Source organism: Dermacentor variabilis, chromosome 1, assembly GCF_050947875.1.
Source record: "Dermacentor variabilis isolate Ectoservices chromosome 1, ASM5094787v1, whole genome shotgun sequence".
Taxonomy (NCBI): domain Eukaryota; kingdom Metazoa; phylum Arthropoda; class Arachnida; order Ixodida; family Ixodidae; genus Dermacentor; species Dermacentor variabilis.
In genome coordinates this window covers 154,602,014-154,623,903 of record NC_134568.1, presented here as the reverse complement: position 1 = coordinate 154,623,903, position 21,890 = coordinate 154,602,014, and the positions used below count along the sequence as shown (strand labels likewise).

The following is a 21,890-nucleotide window of genomic DNA, read 5'->3' as shown; positions in this document are numbered from 1 at the left end:
GTTGTGGCTAAGAAAAAATCAGGCCCCTCGGCTTCCATTCTTGTTGTTATGTCGGGTGTGTAATTGATGATGTATTTTATGTTATGATTATTGTATATTATGTATCCCCACACCATCCGTGAATCACAAAACCTTATGTGCACATCAGCTGACACACGAAGTGGCACCCTTGTGTCACACTGGCATATCCATTATGGGGGATCAGGCAAGAAACGGCACATACCAATATGACATACACATTGCTGATGTATGTTTGGGCACACACCCAGTGACCCAAGTTGTCTACTAGGCCAGACAGTAGAAAGTTGTCTATTCAGCCACATACCCAGTGCCCCATGTTGTCTGCTCAGAAAGACAGCAGCCAGCACATACCTAGGCAACTTGGGTCACTGGGTGAAAAAGGCTAGATAAAACGGACAAACCGGAAAGTGGGTAAAGTTCCCAAAAAATGCCAATCGCATTAATATACTATTAACTGTGATTACTTTAGTCTCCATGTGAATGACAGATATTATCTCAAATATAAGTAATGCGTAGAGCTTGGCTTTGTGTGTGTTGAACAGATGTATGACACTGGTAGGTGTTACCGTAAGCAGCTATTTCATAAATAATGTGGCTTGAATGAATGCATGATAGAATGAGAGGATAGCAGCAGTAGATAGAAAAAATCAACCTTTAATCAGTGCTCACATTTTAAAGACTTTTTTTTATGTTGTGAAATGTGACTATGAAATTTCAGTCATTGGTAGAAATGCAGCAAGAACCAAGGTAAATCTCAGGTAAAAAGGGCAGACTTCTTTGAGTGGAAAAAAAGGTGTGGAATTTAGTTTTGCTTGAATTTCAAATCAAGTGATTGCTGTGAAAACAGGTAACAATCAGCTAATGCGCTATTCAATTTAGAAATTAGCGATGGTAAACATCTCTCCTAGTCTGAGATGGTTGTGTCGTCAACATATACATTGTAAGGGTGAAACGTATTGTGGAAGATCATTTATACACAGAATGAATAACAGTCCCAAGATGGAAATTTGAGGCACCTAATGATTAGCAATTATTTTAGTGTTTGAAAACATGCTCATAAATAAACAGTAAGTTTTCTGCTAGACAAGTAGTTTCTTAAAGGTGATAATACAGGGCCTGTTAATCCATAAGCTTTTAAATTTTTAAGCAACATGTTGAGATAAACTGTCTCAAAATGTTTAGAGAAGTTAAAAAAAAATAACCAACAATAAACCCATTGTCAATAGTGTTCTTAATATAGTCTGTTAATGAGATTACAGCTAAGTCAGTTGAATTACCAGAACGAAAACCAAACTGGGAGCTGTTCAAAAGATTAAACTTGGCCAAGTAATTATTCAAACGACTAACAAATTGCTTCTCGATTATCTTGCTAGTGGAAGATATATGATGATTATAAAATGTATTTATTGAGGGATGGCTCGAAGGCCTATTAAGGGAGATAAATAAGATGGCAATTAGAAATAATGGGCTTTGACCTTTCTTGAAAACAGGTATGAACAATATTTTTAAGGATGCAAGGAAAAATGTCGGTTTTAAAGACGACATTAATTATATTAAATGTCGGTTTTAAAGATGACATTAATTATATTGACCAGTGTTATGGAGATCAAATGAGCCATAATTCTTAAATGGCATGATTGAATGTCATCTAAGCTGGGCAAGATATCTTCAAGGTTATTAATTCTGGTGTTACAGAAGTAATTAACTCGATCCATGCTACATTGAGCAGCTGTGCTATGTTGGCTGTAAATTTCAAAAAGTCGCTGAAAGCACTAGCAATCGGAAGTGGGTCCTCAATGCAACAGCATTATAATTCATTTAAAAATAGCAGACTGACATGATCTTCATTTTAGAAACACAAAGAGCAACTGTCAATTTTTTTTTATTTTAGTGGTTCTGACAATTTACAAACTCTATTTCATAATAACTTCTCGTAGGTTTCCAGTAAAGAATTCATAATGTTGCAATATCTTCTGTATCTCAATGCCAAAGTCACCATGAACAGTTGTTTCTTTGTTTTGTTATATACATTATCTTTTTTTTACGCATGCTTTCAAGCAGCTCTTTGGTCTAATGGATTCGTCGGACGATCCTACCGCTGTCAACCAGATGTAGGAGTCGTCGGACGACCTCGCCACTGCCACCATTTGAAGGAGTTGAAGGTCGTAGAGAGGAACTCGGTGAACAGGATTTATTTACATTATTTACATCTTAGAGAAGACATACATCGACAGTCCAGCGTGACTCCCATATGGAGCCCGCAAGACTAACATACAGCAAACAGCTTACGAGCACACAGGTCACGAGTACATTTCTAGCATGACAACGAACACTCAGCTCCCGACGACGAGCACTACAACGAGCACCGGCAAACGCTGCTTATAAGCACTTAATCCCCCCTTGATTCCCAGTGGACGGAAACGTTCGTCCAGTCATCGTTTGACGTCACCGTTCGACGTCACCGTAGGTGACCCGCCCTTTTAGAGGATGAGGGCTGTCATACACGTGCCGCACACACACACAGGTGTAAAGGTCCGCAGCCGACATCAGAGGGGCTTCGTAGAACTCTGCTTTGTCCCGGGTGGTGCGGCCGAGTACCACATTCCTGAGCTGACCCCGCGCCACGTGGCTGCCGGTTTATTCGCAGTTCTCTGAAGGGCGCCCCGTCCGGTTGGATAGGAACACGTGCAGCGGGCTGAAAGCTGGCACGTTGCCACCCCGTCCGGCCATTCCTAACAGCTCCTCCATGGCCTGGAAAATCTCGCCTGGCCAGTGCTGGCAACCGCTGGGCAGGAAAAGAATGGCTGGCGAGCAAGACGATGGCTTTGCTCTCTGCAACCCCTGCGTACTTGGAATGCCTTCAACCATCTCACAACAACTGGCACAGAAGAGTCGATCCTGGCAACACAATACCGCACTCAGCGTTCAAACGCCTGAAATTAGCTGTTAACCTGCCAGGCTTCCTATCAAAATTTCAATGCAAGTCACTCAACTGGGAACCCCAAATTTTGCCCCATAATTTTGTGCCGCCAAAGCGAGCGTTCACGTTCCTCTTGAGTTCGACCAAACCCGACCGTCACGCTGCACAAGAGTAAAGGTTTACGCAGAATTAAACTGAAGGCTCTCAAACACCAATACCCAAACATAACTTAAGCAGCCTTACTTCGCGAACAGCCTGTTCTTAACCTATCACAGTGGCGTACTTTTCTCATGTACTGTTGCCACTGAACCGTCTGGCCAACTCCATAGGTACGTAAATACAATTGCGCTAGCTTTGTGGTCTCTATTCCAAACGCGTACTTGCGACGCTTACTCACATTTGTTCCTTTAATCCACACAGGACACGTTCCTTAAACAAACAACCAAACTTGTATAACTTACGCAACACAGAGGAACCTTTGAACAAATGTGTCTTTTACTAACTAGCTCTATGCACGCGTACTAGAGAAGTCAGAATACGGCTGCCCTCGACACACATGAGCAACCCAGTCATAAATCTTCTGCTTCCCTCCGTCCACACAGGACACGCGCTAAAGGAACTAAGAGCTCTTCTCAGTGCAAATCACGCACTTACTAAAAACCTACGCGGTTAACCTTAGAAAATAAAAAAACATATAAAAAAAGAAGGTTAACTAAAACGCACGCACGTTACCATAGGCCTCTTAACGATAACCTTGACACTCAGGTTACTCACACACACAAAAAAAAAGAAAGCCTATCTGCTTATTAATGAACACCTCGCGAAACTACATGTTTACTTAAAACGCGTCTTTTAAATCTCTAGCTTCTCAAACAAAACATAAACAGAGCTCATACCTTACATATTGAAAGAAACTTAAATCGCGAAAATTATCCGAGTGCTCAAAAATAAAACAAAACAACATGCTTTACTTCCACGGAAGCTCTCTTGGCCTCCCATTCCCGATTGCTTACGACTGACTCATACTTGGAGCCGTACCCGAGGTGGTCGCGGTCCAAAAGCTACTCTGGCTACCGGGGAACAACAAAAGGGCTGACTCACTATCAGCTCCCCCAAGACGTTACAGTCCCCTGCCAATTTGTGTCCTGGCACCCCGCTTTCATCATGACCTCGATTGACCGCGTCACTACTCCCCACCTGGTCTCGTCTTGCCACCTTGCGCTTCTTCGTACTGCACGCTGAGCTTCGAAAAGAACGATGGAACGACGAGGAATTTAACTGCCCCGTGCCTTTTGTCCGCGTCCGCGCAGAACATGCTTCTTGGTCTCTCTTTGACCTGTGGCTTGAACGTTTAGGATGCGTCAACATCATCCGTGACGACCGCACCTTTCTTTTCTCCGCACCCTGCCTTTTCGCGCCTGTCGCCGTCTTTGGCTTCGCTACATTAGCCACCGCATTCCGATCCTTTCGGCGCTTCTTTCTGCGGCGCTTTGTCCTCGAACTCTCTTTCATGCCGTCATCTCGCGCCTCGTGCTGGCCGTTACACATCTCGCCGGCCCTGATGGGTCTCTTACCCGCAGTCTGAATGATCCTTAACTAAATCATTCCTCTCTTGGCTACCTAGACTGGCGGAGAGCCGCACCGATCCCTGAACAATGCAGTTGTTCTCTCGTGAGCTACGGAGCTCGCCATCCCGAGAACTACTCTCAGCTGCATCGTCCAGCTGGCACTTCTCTTCGGCATGGAGATCTGACTCGACATGTACCCGCAGTCTGAATGATCCTTAACTAAATCATTCCTCTCTTGGCTACCTAGACTGGCGGAGAGCCGCACCGATCCCTGAACAATGCAGTTGTTCTCTCGTGAGCTACGGAGCTCGCCATCCCGAGAACTACTCTCAGCTGCATCGTCCAGCTGGCACTTCTCTTCGGCATGGAGATCTGACTCGACATGGGTGCTCGTGTCTGTCAAGTCCGTAGTACTCTGTACCTCGCTAACGACCTCGCTACCATGAGATGTGACGCACACGCGTGGTAACTGTGCCAATTTGTTCGCAGCTGGCCTAGCTGTTTCTACAGTCCTCTGTTGGCACAGCACCTTGTCGCTCTCACTCTGGCCTTTAACGGCCTCTGTTGCTACTAAGGCATCGTTAGCTGCTAGCACTTCGAGTTCACCTAAGAACGTGCTGCTACTCTCACAGGTACTACTACTTTTCTCGGTTTTCGACGAAAATCTGCATTCTACTTCCTCACACTTTCGCTACGTCCAGCCTTCAGATTTCTCAAGCCGCTGTTGACTTCCTGCGTTTAGCTGCTGCAAATCCTGTATCTGTTTCTTTACTGCTGCAATTTCTTTTTCAACCTCCTGCCGTTTTTTCTCATGCTCTTGGCATTTTCGCTCGCGCTCTTGGCATTCTTGCCTAATTGATTCCTGTTCCTGTCTTTTGCTTAGAATTTGTTTACCTAGTTTTTCGATGAGTTTCAAATCATTGCCACTTTGCAAAATGGTCTTACGAATTTCTGATTCCATCAAGTCCTTCTCTACGTCTACCTCGAGCTCTTCACACAACCACAACAGGTCAGCTCCCGTCAAACACATTAGGACCATGGTCGCTACTTTAAGCTTTGGCTCTGCTGTCACACAATACTTGCTGCGATACCCACACAAATCAAACTACAAGTAAAAGATCCCCAGCGAATCAAATTCAAAAACACAGAGAAATTGAAGCCTGGTAAATCTTACAGCCAAAACCAAACGCTTACCCACTGAAGCAGCACCATATCACCAGTCCTTCCCCGCCGTATCCAGTCAGTTGCAAGAGGTGGTCAATCCCAAGTCGCCTCCAACTTGATCAGGATGCCGGTCGGTCACCATGTGCCAACGTCCGTCAGCTACCGTTGCTGTCTCCGAGTCGGAGGCCGATTTAGGAGCCGTAAGCCGATCTCACCGCTGCCATTCAGTTAATGGATTCGTCGGACGATCCTACCGCTGTCAACCAGATGTAGGAGTCGTCGGACGACCTCGCTGCTGCCACCATTTGAAGGAGTTGAAGGTCGTAGAGAGGAACTCGGTGAACAGGATTTATTTACATTATTTACATCTTAGACAAGACATACATCGACAGTCCAGCGTGACTCCCATATGGAGCCCGCAAGACTAACGTACAGCAAACAGCTTACGAGCACACAGCTCACGAGTATATTTCTAGCATGACAATGAGCACTCAGCTCCCGACGACGAGCACTACAACGAGCACCGGCAAATGCTGCTTACAAGCACTTGATTCCCCCATGATTCCCAGTGGACGGAAACGTTCGTCCAGTCATCGTTCAACGTCACCGTTCGACGTCACCGTAGATGACCCGCCCTTTTGGAGGATGAGGGCTGTCATACACGTGCTGCACACACACACAGGTGTAAAGGTCCGGAGCCGACGTCAGAGGGGCTTCGTAGAACTCTGCTTTGTCCCGGGTGGCGCGGCCGAGTACCACATTCCTGAGCTGACCCCGCGCCACGTGGCTGCCGGTTTATTCGCAGTTCTCTGAATGGCGCCCCGTCCAGTTGGATAAGAACACGTGCAGCGGGCTGAAAGCTGGCACGTTGCCACCCCGTCCGGCCATTCCTAACAGGTCACCAATGGATGCCTAGGTGTTTCGTATCACCGTTTACATTTAACCTTCATTGTGCTTCAAGACATGGCTTCCTTAAGTAAACTGCAAAAACTTTCGAGTGCATTCTCAGAGTTTTGCATTTGATCAAGTTCTGACCAATCAATGTTATTCACGTCATGTATAAATTTATTCTTATCAAAGACATTGATTATGTGCCATGTACCATCTAACTTGTTCATAGAGTTAAAAATGACGAAAATAGGGTAGTGGTCACTAATGTCAGCGTTAATGATGCCTGAGTTAGGTGTAGGGGTGATGTTAGTCAACACGCAATCTAGAAGCATTTTCGTTCCACGAGTGGAACCTTGTTGAAGACGTTGAGTCGCTCATACTCCAATGCAATGACGCAGTCTGTGTGTGCTACAAAAAGGCTACTACCAATACCTGAAACTGATGTTAATGTCACCCACTATCAGAGTGTGCTTATTTTCTGAAGCTAACTTTTTAAAGATGATATCAAGAGGAACCACAAATTCAGTTGAGCAGAATGACGGCAAGCGTTATATGCATCCCAATACAACATTTTTAGAATAAATGGAGAAAACCGCATGGTCTAGTTAAATCCACACCGATTCACAATGTGCAATGGGCACGGAGAAGGAAGTATTTAAGGACATAAATCTGCTAGGCCATGACAGCGCGCACAGGCGGCGCGATAAAGTCACATCTGGGCGATGAGAAAAATTGCGATATCGCCTCATATATTGTAAATTTTCCCAGATTTAATCAATAAATAGACATGGTGGACATTATCCTGCAGGGAAAAGGTAATTACCTTCAAAGTTCCAAGTAACCATGTATGATTGAAATTGTGGGCTCGTGCAATACTTGGCATGGAATAAGGACTTCCGAATGGAAGCTGTGACGCAATTACTAAGACAGCAATAGGTTGGTGCTAGAATATTACAGACTTCAACCAGCAGGGTGGTAAGTGAACAATCAGGAAGCTCCGGACAAACTTGCTGCCTTCTCACAGTATATATAATTAGATAGCAGCAGCAAAGAAAATAAATCATTAAGTGTGAAAATTGACCCACAGGATACAGAATTAGGCATAGTGCATTCCGCGCACTTTGTTTTTTTACCAGTGTCCTACGGATCGTCAGACACTTGAAGCGATGCTATTGCATGAGTTAGCGGTTCCCAACATTATCATTAACAATGCTTTCAATCACTTAAGGCATGGCAGGGAAGAAGTTAGAAGAATTTAAATATGAACTAATGGCATACAGGGTAAGTACCGTCATTTGCTGGAATAAATCATACCTAACTTATCAATCTTGCATTTTAAAAAACATACATTACAGATTTGGCGTTCTAAAAAAATACATCACGCAGCAAGTCATGAATTCTTTTTTTCTTTCATTTTTCAAGGCATTTGGAGCCGGCGAAGAGGCGCAAGAAACCCAGCCATTCATGCATAAAAGTAAAGCGCTAGTGATGTATCAGCAGCCAACATCTATGAACCGGCGAGCCTCTTTGGAGAGCGCACGGCGTACGTTTTGCCTTCACGGTGAGCCGACTCACAACAGAGGGCACGTCAGCACCGTGCCCTCCGCCGCGACTTTATTGGGACGCCCGAGCAAGCACTGTTTCGCCTCCTCAAGAATTCTTGCTCCATGGCAATGGGTATAGAAATATCACGCTCTCGAGTGTAAGTGACATCACTGGAAATAAATATCGATGAACCTCTATGATAATCTCTTGAATGGAAGCAGTATTTTGAATGATACAATGGAAATCCAAATATGTTATCTTCACAAAGCCATGTTTCCGAGATGCATATGAGAGAAAATGGATAAGAAAGGGAAGTACGAAAGCTACTTATACTAGACCATGCCCTTCATAATGGATTCACATATAACATATTTCCGGATATAACAGACCATTCTTAAGGTCTCAATTTGGTCTGCCTATATTATTTATGCAATGAATTCCGCTTTTAACCAACCTGGCTATAACGGACTTTAGGCTAAAACAGACATGATTTTATCCAGATGGTGCATATACCATGAACTTTGTTGTGGCAATGCATGCATGCAGCAAAGCACTGCATGCAACTCTTTCCAGTTTCTTGCAAATTATGTGCGAAAATTCACTTTTTCTTAAAAATCAAATAAATTAGCCTCAAGCTTCTCACATCTGTGTGCTGCTCGATGCCCTGTTGGAGAGTTTTTGGGACAACCACAGAAAAGGCTCGCAGCCACCCATCGCAGTCAAGCGTGATGCTGAGCAAGTACAGAGGACACAGTGGCCAAGGCTACCGCTAGGCCTAACCAGCTTAGCTTTGAAGCCTTAGCTTTCGGCCCTTAAAAAATAACTACCGGCAATAGAACATGCATTGTTTTGAGAATGCTTTATTCCTCACCACATCAATTCGCACAAAAAAGAATAGAGGCTGCTCTTCGTGGCGTACATACTGCCGAGTACGTGATGCAGTCAAGCTGTCTCACATGCAGTGCCGGTGGCAGCCGGATGTGGGCTCCGAGTTTAACTTTCTTTCCCTGTATCGCAGCCCTCGTTTGTGCTACAGGTTAACAGCAGACATCACTTGTCATGAAAGATTAAATTAAGAAACAAGTTTATTTTGTTGGCCATCGTTTTGTGCGAAAAACAACACCCGATACTAGTGTCATTGGCAGCTGCTACATGCTCGGCCAAAACAGCAAAAATATCGTTTGGACCCATTTTTTTGCTGAGAGGAAAATCTTGCCATTGCATGGGGGTAGAGCTTGCGTATACTGTAGTGTTGGTAAACTGCCAATTTTCGGCAGCCAGCGTACAGAAAACAGCAGGCAGCAAGGCACCATGTCGCTAGTGTGGTTGTACAATTACAGCATAAATCCGTCTATTTACCTATTTATTTATTTTAATTCCAATTCTTTTTCATTGTTTTTGCAATCGTCTCTGAGTTCCAATGATCAAACACTAGACGGCAGGATATAGTTCCACCATTTCACAACTTACCGCAACCCTAATTTTGGATATAACAGGCTTGAGATCATAGGTGTATATATCAAGGGGGGGGGAGGCAAAGTAGGTCATTTCCCCCCCCCTCCCACACACACACACACACACACTTTTGATATCCGGGAATATATGTGTCTAGAGTCCCAACCAAGATAACTCGTGTCTATAGAAAGCGGCTTGAAGCACTGATAATGGGGGTCTGGCCTCTCCACCAGCTGCACGTGGAGTCTTGGCCACATTGGTTCTTCAGCGCACTCATCACTGGTATTTATATATATAACACAGAGTCTACTCGGTAACAGTTCGTAAATTTCCCCACCTCTGCAAGTCTGCAGTAGTCAAGTCTTGATCTAGACATTGATTCGGGCTACTTGGTCTCTCAATAGTGCAACTGAACCTCAATAGTGCAATTGAGGTTCCCAGAACTTTCAAGACTGCTTTCACTTATTTGGTCCTGAAAGCTGTTCTCGCGGTGAAACTGAGGCAGCACAAGGCATTCGCTTCTCGCTGCCTGCGGTCTTCATCGCATCAGTGTCGTGACAGCGAGTGCTTGTGGTCATCGAGTGAGATGTGTTTATATTTGCCTGTACGTGCGTGATACCATACTCGTCACAGGTGTATCTACCAGTTTGGGGGGAGGTGTGCCCCTCCTCCCACAGTCAGAATTGAAAAGGAAAAGTGAGCCATTTATCCGCCCCCCTATGCACACGCACTTGTGGAAGTGGGTACTGTCGGCTGCACAAATACAACAAAAACAACAGCAGAGGCCAAGTTCTCTCTCAGAATTGGGCTCACATAGGTACAATTTATTTATTATGTACCCCCTGTTTTCAGGCCTCGCTTCCACATGCTGTGGCAGATGACCCATTACTCATACTTTGCGGTGCGAGACGCCTGTGGGACGTGGCTTGCAAGCCTGCACTGCTGAGAAAGCTATCGCTAGGCTGTCCAAAACAAGTTTAATCTACCATCACTTGTAACATCCCGTGTTTGTTGGGGCCATCTAACCTAACCATCTTTGAAAACAAAAAATCAAATTTGCTTTTATAAGTTATCGGTATTTTATCAGTGTTGCCATTTTAGCGATTTTGACACTAGATTTTGCGACATTTTTGTCTGTTTACGACAAAGTTTGCTATTTAGCAATAAGCGACTTTTTTAGTGACTTTAATGAGCAGTTGGCAATATTTTAACGACTTCTAAGTTAGGAAGATTGCTTGGAAAATGGCTTTCAAGAATGCGCTTCGACATTCAAAAGCCACATGCAAGTGGCCGAAACTCACTGTACGACGCATAGGCTCCGGACCATGATGAACCTACAGTTGCCTTCACATTGGTAACCTTCACATTGCGATAGTGCTTCACAGCACAGTGGTCACCATAGCCTTGAAATTGTGGTCACAAAATTGAAGTTTCTTAATTATTAACAAAACCTATTGAATGCACATATAATTGAATATTACAAAACCTGTGAACCTGCAGCGTTTAAGCGCTGTGGGTTCAGTGGTGTCACTAAATCCATTCAATTGGTAGATGCTTGGCAAGCGTGTCAGAGAACTAATTTACCAAAACCAAGTGGAATAAATTTTCTGTTCAGACTTAGAACACAGCAGATGAACAAGACATATCAACTGCGTAAAAGAATAAATATCGCAACGACTTAGCTCGTTCACGCATGACTGAACAAATCGCTTCCGCTTCTCATCCCTTCAAAACCAACAAGTACTTCACGGTGGCTTTCAGCTAGATCAAAGGCGAAAATATGGTATTTAGCTGTTACAAAGCTTGGGTAATTGTCATTGCCATGTTAACAAAATGCTGCCAAGAGCGTTCTACAGAATCTAGTTCTGCTACCACGAATGTCGACAAGCACAAAAAATTTAAGGATAATACGCAGGCTAGTAATGCATTTTCATGCTAGGAAAACTATGTTGCTAGTGTTCTTTTTAATCGTGCTGTATTTGTAACCTTTCAATCTGAGAATAATGAAAAATTTAAGCTGTGATATGCCAGTATGTAAATATTATAGGTAGACGATCAAATATCAACTTTTTCAAATATGAATCGAATACAACGGTAAGTATCGAATATCAAACAGACAAGCGCAGATGCACATATTTGTAGCAGGAATATTTGTTTCAGTATAATTAGGGACACACTTGCACTGAATAGACATATTTAACAGGGATACTGGAATGCATCATGTAACCGCGCAAGCAACAAGGGACAGTGTGTGTTTCCTTCTCTGTCCTTTGTTGTTTGCGCGGTTACATGATGCATTCCAAAACTGAATAGACAGTCAACTATCGTGCACAATTAAGATCGCTTTAAACACAATATCAGAACAGTCACGCAAGGAACTACATGAATAGGCGCTTGACACCTTGAAGCCTGGTAGCAAAGAAGCTTTCCAAGAAAGAAAGGTATTTGAAACTGACGAACTTCTCAAAAACACATAATAAATAGTTGTTGAAAAAATATCAGAAGTTAGGGAAAAGGAAACTAAAATGCTAAGGAGGTATTTGTGTGCCCTAGACAGAATACACAGTCTCTTACAAGAAAAAAACATCACTCATAACGTAAGAGAGAAAACTCCTTTATGACTAGGCTGCAAGAAAGACTAATTAGCAAACCATAAGCACAATATAGCCGATTGTCATGTATTGGACAAAAAGAAGGGAATACCGAGGGGCCCTGTTTTGTAAGAACACTTGCACGCTTGCACATATTTGTCAGTCAGAACCATATGAAAACAACAGGTGATGAAGAAACGGAAAGCATAGGATAAATTATTTGTAGTTTCTAATTGAAATGCAAGAATGAGAAGCTAATGGGAAATGGAGGAATACTCAACTTGCTGACAGTGAGAGCCGAATCCACAACCTCCGCATTATGTACGCGTTGGACTGCAAATGGTGCTACGGCAACAACAGCAGTTCCCACGTCCATGCAGTCTTGGGTATAAATGTATGTATACAAGATCTGAGCTTAGGAGTATTAAACAGCGCAAAACTTCCACCGGAAAAAAAAAATTATATTATGGGGTTTTACGTGCCAAAACTAAGACCTGGTTATGAGGGACACCGTAGTGTCCCAGGACTTCAAAAACTTGGACCACCTGGGGTTCTTTAATGTGCGCCTAAATCTAAGTACACGGGTGTTCTGGCATTTTGCCCCCAGCGAAATGTGGCTGCCGTGGCCGGGATTCAATCCCGCGACCTCATGCTTAGCAGCCCAACACCATAGCCACTCAGCAACCACGGCGGGTTCCACAACACCGAAAACGAAACTTGTAGTATTTCCGGTCTGGTTTCTGCATTGCGTCAGAAACCTTGTCACTGTTTTACTTCTGATAATTATAATTTGCTATACTTTGTTAAGCAGGTGGAGAACAGTAACCCGATCTGAACAGTCGTTTGTTGCGAAATATTTGCTTAGTTTTGATATTCGAAAATACCGAATAGTTCATTTTCGAATACGAATAAAATATTAGACACAAACTATTCATATTCAAAACTTCGATATTCACCTATCCTATAGTAAATACATTACTAAAGCTAAAGCCCTCTATACTCTGTTGGTAAATTCACTGTTTTCCTTCAGCTGCACGAACATTGGACCAACGTGACACCGTCTAGGTAAATTATTTACTTCACGCTAGCTTATAGCGTATTGTCACGTGGTGGTGATGTTCAAGAACACAGTAGCAATACTGTGAAAGACAAAACTAACTTTTATTGGGCAAACCTGTGCCCACAAAAACAGGCTACACTTATAGCACAACGATAGCGGCGAACACGGTCGGCGATCGTCGAAAATCTTATCAGCGGGTCAAGCGCGTCCGCTTTTATACAGCAGTTGTCGAATGTTCCAGACTAATCGCTGGGACCCGCGTGCCTTCCACAAAGTTCTACACCATTCGCGTCAGGTGATGAAATCAGATAACACAAGGTTCGGCGACAACAGACAGCGGATAGAAGCATCGATAACTTTCCAGAAACTTCGGATACATGCAGGCGCGTCCTGCGCCGTGCGATAACATTTGCTGGGCGGTGAAACGTGGTCGCCCGATAAAGATAAGTACACATGTCAATATCCCCCTCTTAATAAGCATCGACCCGATGCTGCATACAAACGAAAGTAATAAAGAAAAACACCCGTAGCAAAGAAAACAACAAAATAAGGAAGTTCGTCAGCGTCTGTAAAAGGGTTTCAGACGCACCATGTGGACCACTTCAGATCATGCGCGGCGCCGCTGTGAATGCGAGATTCCGTCTGGCAGACCTCATAGTCCAGTGCGCCAATACGTCGAATGACCTTGTAGGGTTCGAAATAGGGTCGAAGTAGTTTCTCACTGAGTCCTCGTCGGCGTATCGGGGTCCAAACCCAAACACGGTCGCCAGGCTGGTACTCGACGAAGCGTCGTCAGAGGTTGTAGTGTCGGCTGTCAGTCCTCTGTTGGTTCATGATCCGTAGGCGGGCGAGCTGTCGGGCTTCTTCGGCGCGCTGGAGATAGCTAGCGACGTCAACATTCTCTTCGTCAGTGATGTGGGGCAGCATGGCGTCGAGCATCGTCGTCGGGTTCCTGCCGTAAACTAGCTTAAACGGCGTGATCTGTGTTGTTTCTTGCACCGCCGTGTTGTAAGCGAAGGTAACATACGGCAGGACCGCGTCCCACTTCTTATGCTCGACGTCCACGTACATTGCTAGCATGTCGGCGAGGGTCTTGTTCAGGCGCTCCGTGAGACCATTCGTTTGCGGGTGGCAGGCAGTTGTCCTCCTGTGGCTTGTCCAGCTATATTGCAGAATGGCTTGGGCGAGCTCTGCTGTAAAAGCCGTTCCTCTGTTGGTGATGAGGACTTCTGGGGCACCATGTCGCAGCAGGATGTTCTCGACGAAAAATTTCGCCACTTCGGCTGCGCTGCCTTTTGGTAGAGCTTTAGTTTCAGCAAAGCAGGTGAGATAGTCCGTGGCCACGACGATCCACTTATTCCCGGATGTTGACATCGGAAACGGCCCCAACAAGTCCATCCCAATCTGCTGGAATGGTCGGCGAGGAGGTTCGGTCGGCTGTAGTAATCCTGCTGGCCTTGTCAATGGTGTCTTGCGTCGTTGACAGTCTCGGCATGTCTTGACGTAACGGGCAACGTCGGCGGTCAGACGCGGCCAGTAATACCTTTCCTGTATTCTCGACAGCGTCCGGGAGAATTCGAGGTGCCCAGTGGTTGGATCGTCGTGTAGGGCGTGCAGTATTTCTGGACGCAGCGCTGACGGTACAACAAGAAGGTAGCTGGCGCGGACTGGTGGGAAGTTCTTCACGAGCAGGTTGTTTTGTAGCGTGAACAGAGACAACCCGCGCTTAAATGCCCTAGGGACGTCGGTGTTCCCTTTCAAATACTCGACGAGGCCTTTTAGCTCCGGGTCTGCTCGTTGCTGATTAGTGAAGTCTTCCGCGCTTATTATCCCAAGGAAGGCATCGTCCTCCTCGTCGTCTTGCGGCGGGGGATCGATGGGGGCGCGTGATAAGCAGTCGGCGTCGGAGTGTTTTCTTCCGGACTTGTATATTACCGTGACGTCATGTTCTTGCAGTCTGAGGCTCCACCGCACCAGCCGTCCTGAAGGGTCCTTTAAGTTAGCTAGCCAACACAACGCGTGATGGTTGCCGACGGCTTTGAATGGTCTGCCATAGAGGTAAGGGCGGAATTTAGCTGTAGACCAAATGATGGCGAGGCATTCCTTTTCAGTCGTAGAATAATTGCTTTCCGCTTTTGACAGCGACCGGCTAGCATACGATTTCACCCGTTCAAGTCCTTCTTTCCTCTGGACTAGGACGACAGGTAGCGGCCTGGTGACGGTGAACGGGAAGGTTGTCGAGGGCTCTACTGAGTGGCGGCGAGGTAGTCGGCGACCATCGCGAGGTCGTTCGCCAATCTGTGGCCGCGGCGCGTTAATGGCGAAACCTCGCAGTCCCATCTCCCGTTCGCCCGATAAAGATAAGTACATGTGTCAATATTAGAGTGTTCCAAAACACCTACATTCTTAAAATCCACTTCAGTTATAACAAGAATTTTAGTGACTTTTTTTTTGTCTGACTTCAGTGACACGCTTCCTCAAATGTTGGCAACACTAGACTGAAATGGTCCATAATGCACGATTGATAACCAGATCTGTCAGTGACAAAGATAACTTTCACTGACGCATTTTTCCACCTTTTTTGTTGCCATGTCAATCGGGTAGTCCACAAGGGAGGCAATCTTTACAGTATACGTGCCAACTGGGCCCGCTCTGAGTATGATCCAGCCAGTCATGAACATGAACTTCTGTATAACCTACAGTGGATATATTACAATAAATCAAGGTGTCATAAACACATTAAATAAAAGAACATGTCATCATTTATTGGACTGTGGCCGCTAAAGTGGCATCTACCCACAGAGCAAGAAATATTTAGGTGTGGAAACTCCGCTGTTTGCGGTGACCAGAAAAGGTCACAAGCCCGCGGAGCCGTTATCGTGCTGGCGGCCTGGAAAGAAATTACCATCGTTGAGAGCGCGCCGGAGCAATGCCTCCTTTGGCTGGAGCCGCCTGCACGGGTGCTGCATTTTTTTTTTTTTTTCACTGCGGCTTCTACGACACGCCGCATGGCGCCGCCACTGTATACGGCCCCATCGGCGCATACAACAGTTGTGACCTTATCTGGTCGCCCGCGCTCGCACGCACCGACGGGAGTTTCACCTCCTAAATGTCTTAATCCATGCATCTACCTAACCTCTCTCCCACCCGGAAGGAGCCGGGTGGGAGGGAGGTTAGGTAGATGCCGCTAACCTAACCTTCGCTCCCCTTGGAAGGAGCCGTCCGTGTCAGGCTTTGCAGTAAAGCAGGAAAAAAACGAACATGTACTGCAGAAGTCAAAGGGGAAATTATATGCAGGGTAGTGAAGCTGCCGTTGGTGCGGAGCGTCAATGCGGACAGGGTTGCGGCGGCAGAGTTATCCCAGGTGGCACGTACTGCGAAAATCACTTTCCTACACATACATATATTGTTACGCATGAAGAAAACGAAGACCGGTGAATGTGCTTGCGGTCCCGAGTGGGGGAAGGATAAAAAAAACGACGCTGAGTTGATCAACCAGCTGGCCACTCTTGCGCTCACCTTTGCGACCTAAAGTAAACAGTCCCCTTCATCCGTAAGGGTGATAAACAATCTCCTTTGTGCGTAACAAAGTGTTGGAGGTGCGAGGTATCAAACTCCTGTCAGATGCCGGGGAGCGATTCCGGGAGCTGCTCGGCCAATACTCGTTGCCAGATGATACATGTGCTGGCCATGGGGCACCGTGTGGCCATTCGGAGGGCTGAGAAAACTCTGAGGGCTGGCCATACCACGTGGTCATACGCTGGTTACAAAACCGCGATATATGACCCGGGACACCGCAGGAATAACACACCAGGAGAGGTTGAAACCTTGGTTGTTCGTCGATGAAGCGGATATGATCATTTTCCCGCGTCTAGTGGGTTGGTTCGTGGCGTGTGTCACGACGATACATCGGGCGTCGAGAAGGCGTGCGCTGAGCGCGTTGGTCATAGCGCGGAGTCAGAGGGCGTCTTGTCATCCTCAACTGTGGGGCTGCGCTGTACTCTATGGCCATTGCGGTAACCATCGGTTGCCAAGGGGCCGAATGTGGCGCCGTCATAGCCTCCCGTGACGTGTACACGCCATGGTGGTCAGCAGTTGAATGCAACAACTCCTCGCGGCGGGAAAGTTCCTCGCGGACAAACTGTCGGGTGGTCGAAGGAAGGTCGAGGCAAGGACTCGTGTCCACACTGGCAACTGGCGTAACGTTTGCCAACCTACCAAACTTTGGCGCAATCCGACGCATCTTGAGAGTTTCAAAAGTTCTGCAGTGCCAAATGACGTACACAGAACTGAGGCTCTCCTTTCCAACAAGTGGGCATTGACTTCGTAGGCCCTTTTCCAAAATCAGCCAAGGGAAACCGTTGGATAGTTGTTTGCGTCGACTACCTCACACGCTACTGCGAGACGGCGGCCGTGCCCTCCGCAACTGCCACTGACGTTTTAACATTCCTGCTGCAATATGTCATCCTACGACATGGTCCGCCTCACGTGATCATCAGCGACCGTGGACGACAATTCACAGCAGACGTCGTAGAGGAGCTGCTTCGTTTGTGTGAATCCCACCTGCGTCACTCGACACCATACCATCCACAAACGAGTGGGCTTATGGAGCGCACCAACCGAACAATTGTAAACATGCTATCTATGTATGTTTCATCCGACCACAAGAACTGGGATGACATACTGCCTTTTATCACGTACGCGTTCAACACCGCCAAGCACGAGACCAGCGGCTATAGCCCTTTCTTCCTGCTGTACGCACGGCCACCCCGGTACACAATCGACACTGTTTTCCCTTTCTGTAGTCACGAAAATCCCACTGTCGCCGAGACTCTCTGCCTTGCCAAAGAAGCTCGTCGTATTGCTCGTTTGCGCACTTTGGCATCGCAGGACAGATCAAAAGCACGCTACGACATTCGCCACCGTCCGATAACCTATTGCCCTGGTGATTTAATCTGGCTGTGGACTCCAGTACGGAAACGTGGGTTATGCCAAAAGCTTTTGGCCACCTACGATGGACCGTTTGTTATTATTAACAGACTCACGAAAGTCACCTATAATATAGCTCGCCTCACAGCGAGCGGTAGAAGAGCTGCCAAGACACAAGTGGTCTATGTCGCCTGCTTTAAATTGTTCACGTCAAGACAAATGGATTGACTCGCCCGGCGGGCTTCATCTGTGATGAGAGGAATCTTTGTTACGCGCAAAGGAGACCGTTTATCACCCTTACGGATGAAGGGGACCGTTTACTTTAGGTCGTGAAGGTGAGCGCAAGAGCGGCCAGCTGGTTGATCAACTCAGCGTAGTTTTTTTTTTTTTTCCTTCCCCCACTCGGGACCGCAAGCACGTTCACCGGTCTTCGTTTTCTTCATGCGTAACAACATATATATATATAGAGAGAGAGAGAGAGAGGGAGAGAGGGGGGGTGACTTGCCCCTCACTTGAAAAATAGTAGGTACATACACCACTGCTTCAGATACAACAGACCTTCTACACTGGATTATTAAAGTCCGTAAAAAAAAAGCGTTGACTGTATCATGATTGCGTCGAAAGCTTCATGCGCTAAGGGAACAAGACAGCAATTATTATTTGATATCAAGGACTTAACTTGGGTAGATGACATCAAAGTCATATTTTTTGTGAGTTCTATATGTCATGAGTATGTGAAAAAGTACTAAGGCAATTTCACTCTCTCCCAGCTAGAAGGCAATGTGATTCGACTAGAGAGGTAAGGGCCAGGAAAAAACCCCGAAATATAGGGGAAAAAATTTTTTTTTTGTCAGCACAGAGAAAGTGGGAAAAAAACATTAAAATTTTCATATACAGAAATACTTGCCGTCCTCTGCTGTGCAGCATAAGATTCTAGAAACGACGATGGTGACAACAAGAAAACAGCAGCACAGTTTTCAAGTGTCTTGAGTATATGCTTTGAGTTTTGTTTTCAAAACATAGCTTAGCTTTTAAACGTAGCAGAATACAGGACGCCCTCTGGGTTCTGGTGCAGACTCACGTCTGGGACTCCACGAAGCATGTGAACTGTCAACCTGGTGGCAAGGGCTTTGCATTATTCAGCCGCTGACACCTATAGCTTTTAGGCTGCTTCTGATACCTTCGCCATCTGCCAGTTGTCAACGAAACTGGTCTTTGGAGATGTTCATAACAAGCTTCGCAACAGACTCACAAGTAAACGTGCTGGGAAACTCGTCTACTTACAAATTGAATGTGGAAGCAGCCGCAACCAACTCTAATACGAGTGCGTCCAGTGAAAATGACTCGACACTAAGTGACCTTTTTCTCGGCTATCAGATTAGCAATCTTTCATACAAAAGGACAAGGAATTAATTCTATTGCCTTCGCATTTTGTGCATAATTATTACATGTATTTAAGTATAATTATTTTTTATTGCTGGAATAATAAATATAAGCTATATTTAATGGAGTTAAATTTTTCAAACGGTTTCCTGAATTTTCTGACAAAGAAAAAACTGGAACAAAACTTTCTTTTTCCTTGTCAAAATTTCCGGAAATTTTTGCATCCCTAGATTTGACACACCTTATATATGTTTGCTTTCCTCCAATATAATGTTAATTGGAAGGTCTCTATTTGTATGTGCTGCTTCCTTTTGCTTTTACAGTGAAGCTGTTTATGGCTAGGGTTCCGTGGATTTTTCATGTCCGTCAACAAATCTGCGTGTGCAAAAGCTAAGCTCCTGAATTTGATGCACAATCGCTTCATTCTATGTGAAAGCTTATGCATTTTTAGTAGATTCGTTATCAATAGGCACCATTTTCAAGATCAGTAGGCTCTCAGGTAGATAACTTTTTTTTGCTTGCTTACTGGGGTATGAGCCATTTATTGTCTTACGTGAAGGACAAATTTTTCATTGGGTAGGCATAGAAATGCTTATGCATTTATTAACAGAGGTGATACGAGAATGTGTATGCGTACCTATCATTACTCTTGTTTTTATCAAAATTGTCTAAAAAAAATTATATGACAATTGGCCACTAAGACGAGTCGTCATAGTGGCCAATTGCCATATATAATTTTTTTTAGACAATTTTGATAAAACAAGAGTAATGATAGGTATGCACACACATTCTCGTATCACCTTTGTTAAGAAATCATTATGCCGAGTTTCATTTCATTTTCATAATTAGGTAGTTCACAGTGAAGTTGTAAAAGTTGTGGAATTCCCGTCTGCTGTCAATACATGGGCTTATATTGGAAGGAAACGGACAGCCCCATGTTTGTCTGCTGAGATAAAACTAGTCCTTCCAAGTTTCATTAAGCTAATTAACAAAGAAGTATGCTCAATCACAAATTACAAACAAACATGTTTTGTTCCGTGCACTCCTTTGGACTGCACCTTGGTCAATTGTGTTTTGTTTCGTGCATTTGTTTGGCTTTGCTGTTCAACCACGTTCACGCCATGGATTGGGGGAGAATTTGAGAGCACAGTGACAGCTTTGCTGGAATTCCACTTTCACAGAGTGGATTGGCCCCCAAATTTTTCCCAACCTATTTTGCAGTTAATATAAAATGAAGTTACAAACTCATTCAGTTTTTTGTTCTTCTGATACACTATACAGTAAAACCTCATTAAACTGTACCCACAGTAGTTTCGTTTTAAAAGTAGTAAAGTGAAATTATAGACTCAGCGGCCATTGAACATAATGCGTTTTGTATCCGCATAAACCGTACCAGCTTATTGCATATGTATCGGTTAACACAAAGTGTTTCCACTTTTCATCACAAAATCATGGCGGTACGTCGGCCCAGCAGAACAACGAGCCTCAGAGATCAGAATGGCCTCCAAGCGTAAACGCAGAGGGCACTTGGAAGGGTGAAGCCACAACAACATCAACATCACTTCGATGCTATGCCAGAGTCGGAGCGTTGTGGCCTGTGTTGTAGTATCAGGCAAGCTAGGACAAAAACCAGATGCTCAGCCTAGGAGAAAAATTGGACATAGTTCGTGCTGTCGAACACGGCACGAAGAAGTCAGTGCTAGCACGCGAGAGGGATCTACCGTTGACTATGGTGTGTGGCATTTGGAAACACGAAGAAGTTGACAGGCAATGCTGCTGTGACTGTGAAAATATGTCGGCTATGAGGTTAGACTTTTCGCTATCGTTGCCTCTGTTATTGCTGAAGTGTCGCCTAACGACAGTGGTGAGGACGACACGGAAAGCGACAGCACGGGTGATTCAGGCTCGGCAGTGGCACATGTTGCGCGTTACGTAAGCCTCATGCGGGTGTTTGCCGAGAAGAGGGGGCTGGCTGAAAAGCTGGCTCGTAGCTTGAATGAGTTTGAGGCAGTCGTCGTCGCTGCTAGCCGACTGCAGCATCAGATGAAAATAACATGCTTTTATCGCGCAAAGTGAATAAATACTGCATGAGTTCTGCCTTTGCATCACACTCTCTCTTAGTTCCGTTTTTGACAGGCAAGTGGGCAATCTTGCACTATTTCAGTTAAGCAGTACTACCGTTTAGTACGTACCTTTTTCGAGCTCCGGCCAACTATGGTTTAATGAATTTTCACTGTAATTTCATCACCTAGTGAGGCTTCTCTAACGATTCATGAATGCATTTCAGATGAGAGGGATTATCAGTTAATGAAATGCCGCCTCTTTCACACCTCTGTAGCCTTTGACTTCTTTTCATCATTCAG

General features: G+C 45.2%; 2 protein-coding genes across 6 annotated transcripts in view; one reads left to right on the top strand and one right to left on the bottom strand.

Annotated features, from left to right (window-relative positions):
- Positions 1-8,315, top strand: part of LOC142587067 (vesicle-associated membrane protein 7-like) — a 46,281-nt gene extending 37,966 nt beyond the window's left edge. The window contains exon 6 of one of the 4 annotated variants that reach the window (XM_075697959.1): positions 7,987-8,315. In XM_075697959.1, the coding sequence (XP_075554074.1) occupies positions 7,987-8,247 (261 nt within the window). In that variant the 3' untranslated portion in view covers positions 8,248-8,315. The remainder of the gene's footprint in view (positions 1-7,986) is intronic. The other 3 variants (XM_075697976.1, XM_075697970.1, XM_075697966.1) reach the window with 3 other exon arrangements.
- LOC142587053 (inositol polyphosphate multikinase-like) overlaps positions 1-21,890 on the bottom strand; it is a 56,552-nt gene that overhangs the window by 23,795 nt on the left and 10,867 nt on the right. The window lies entirely within an intron of this gene.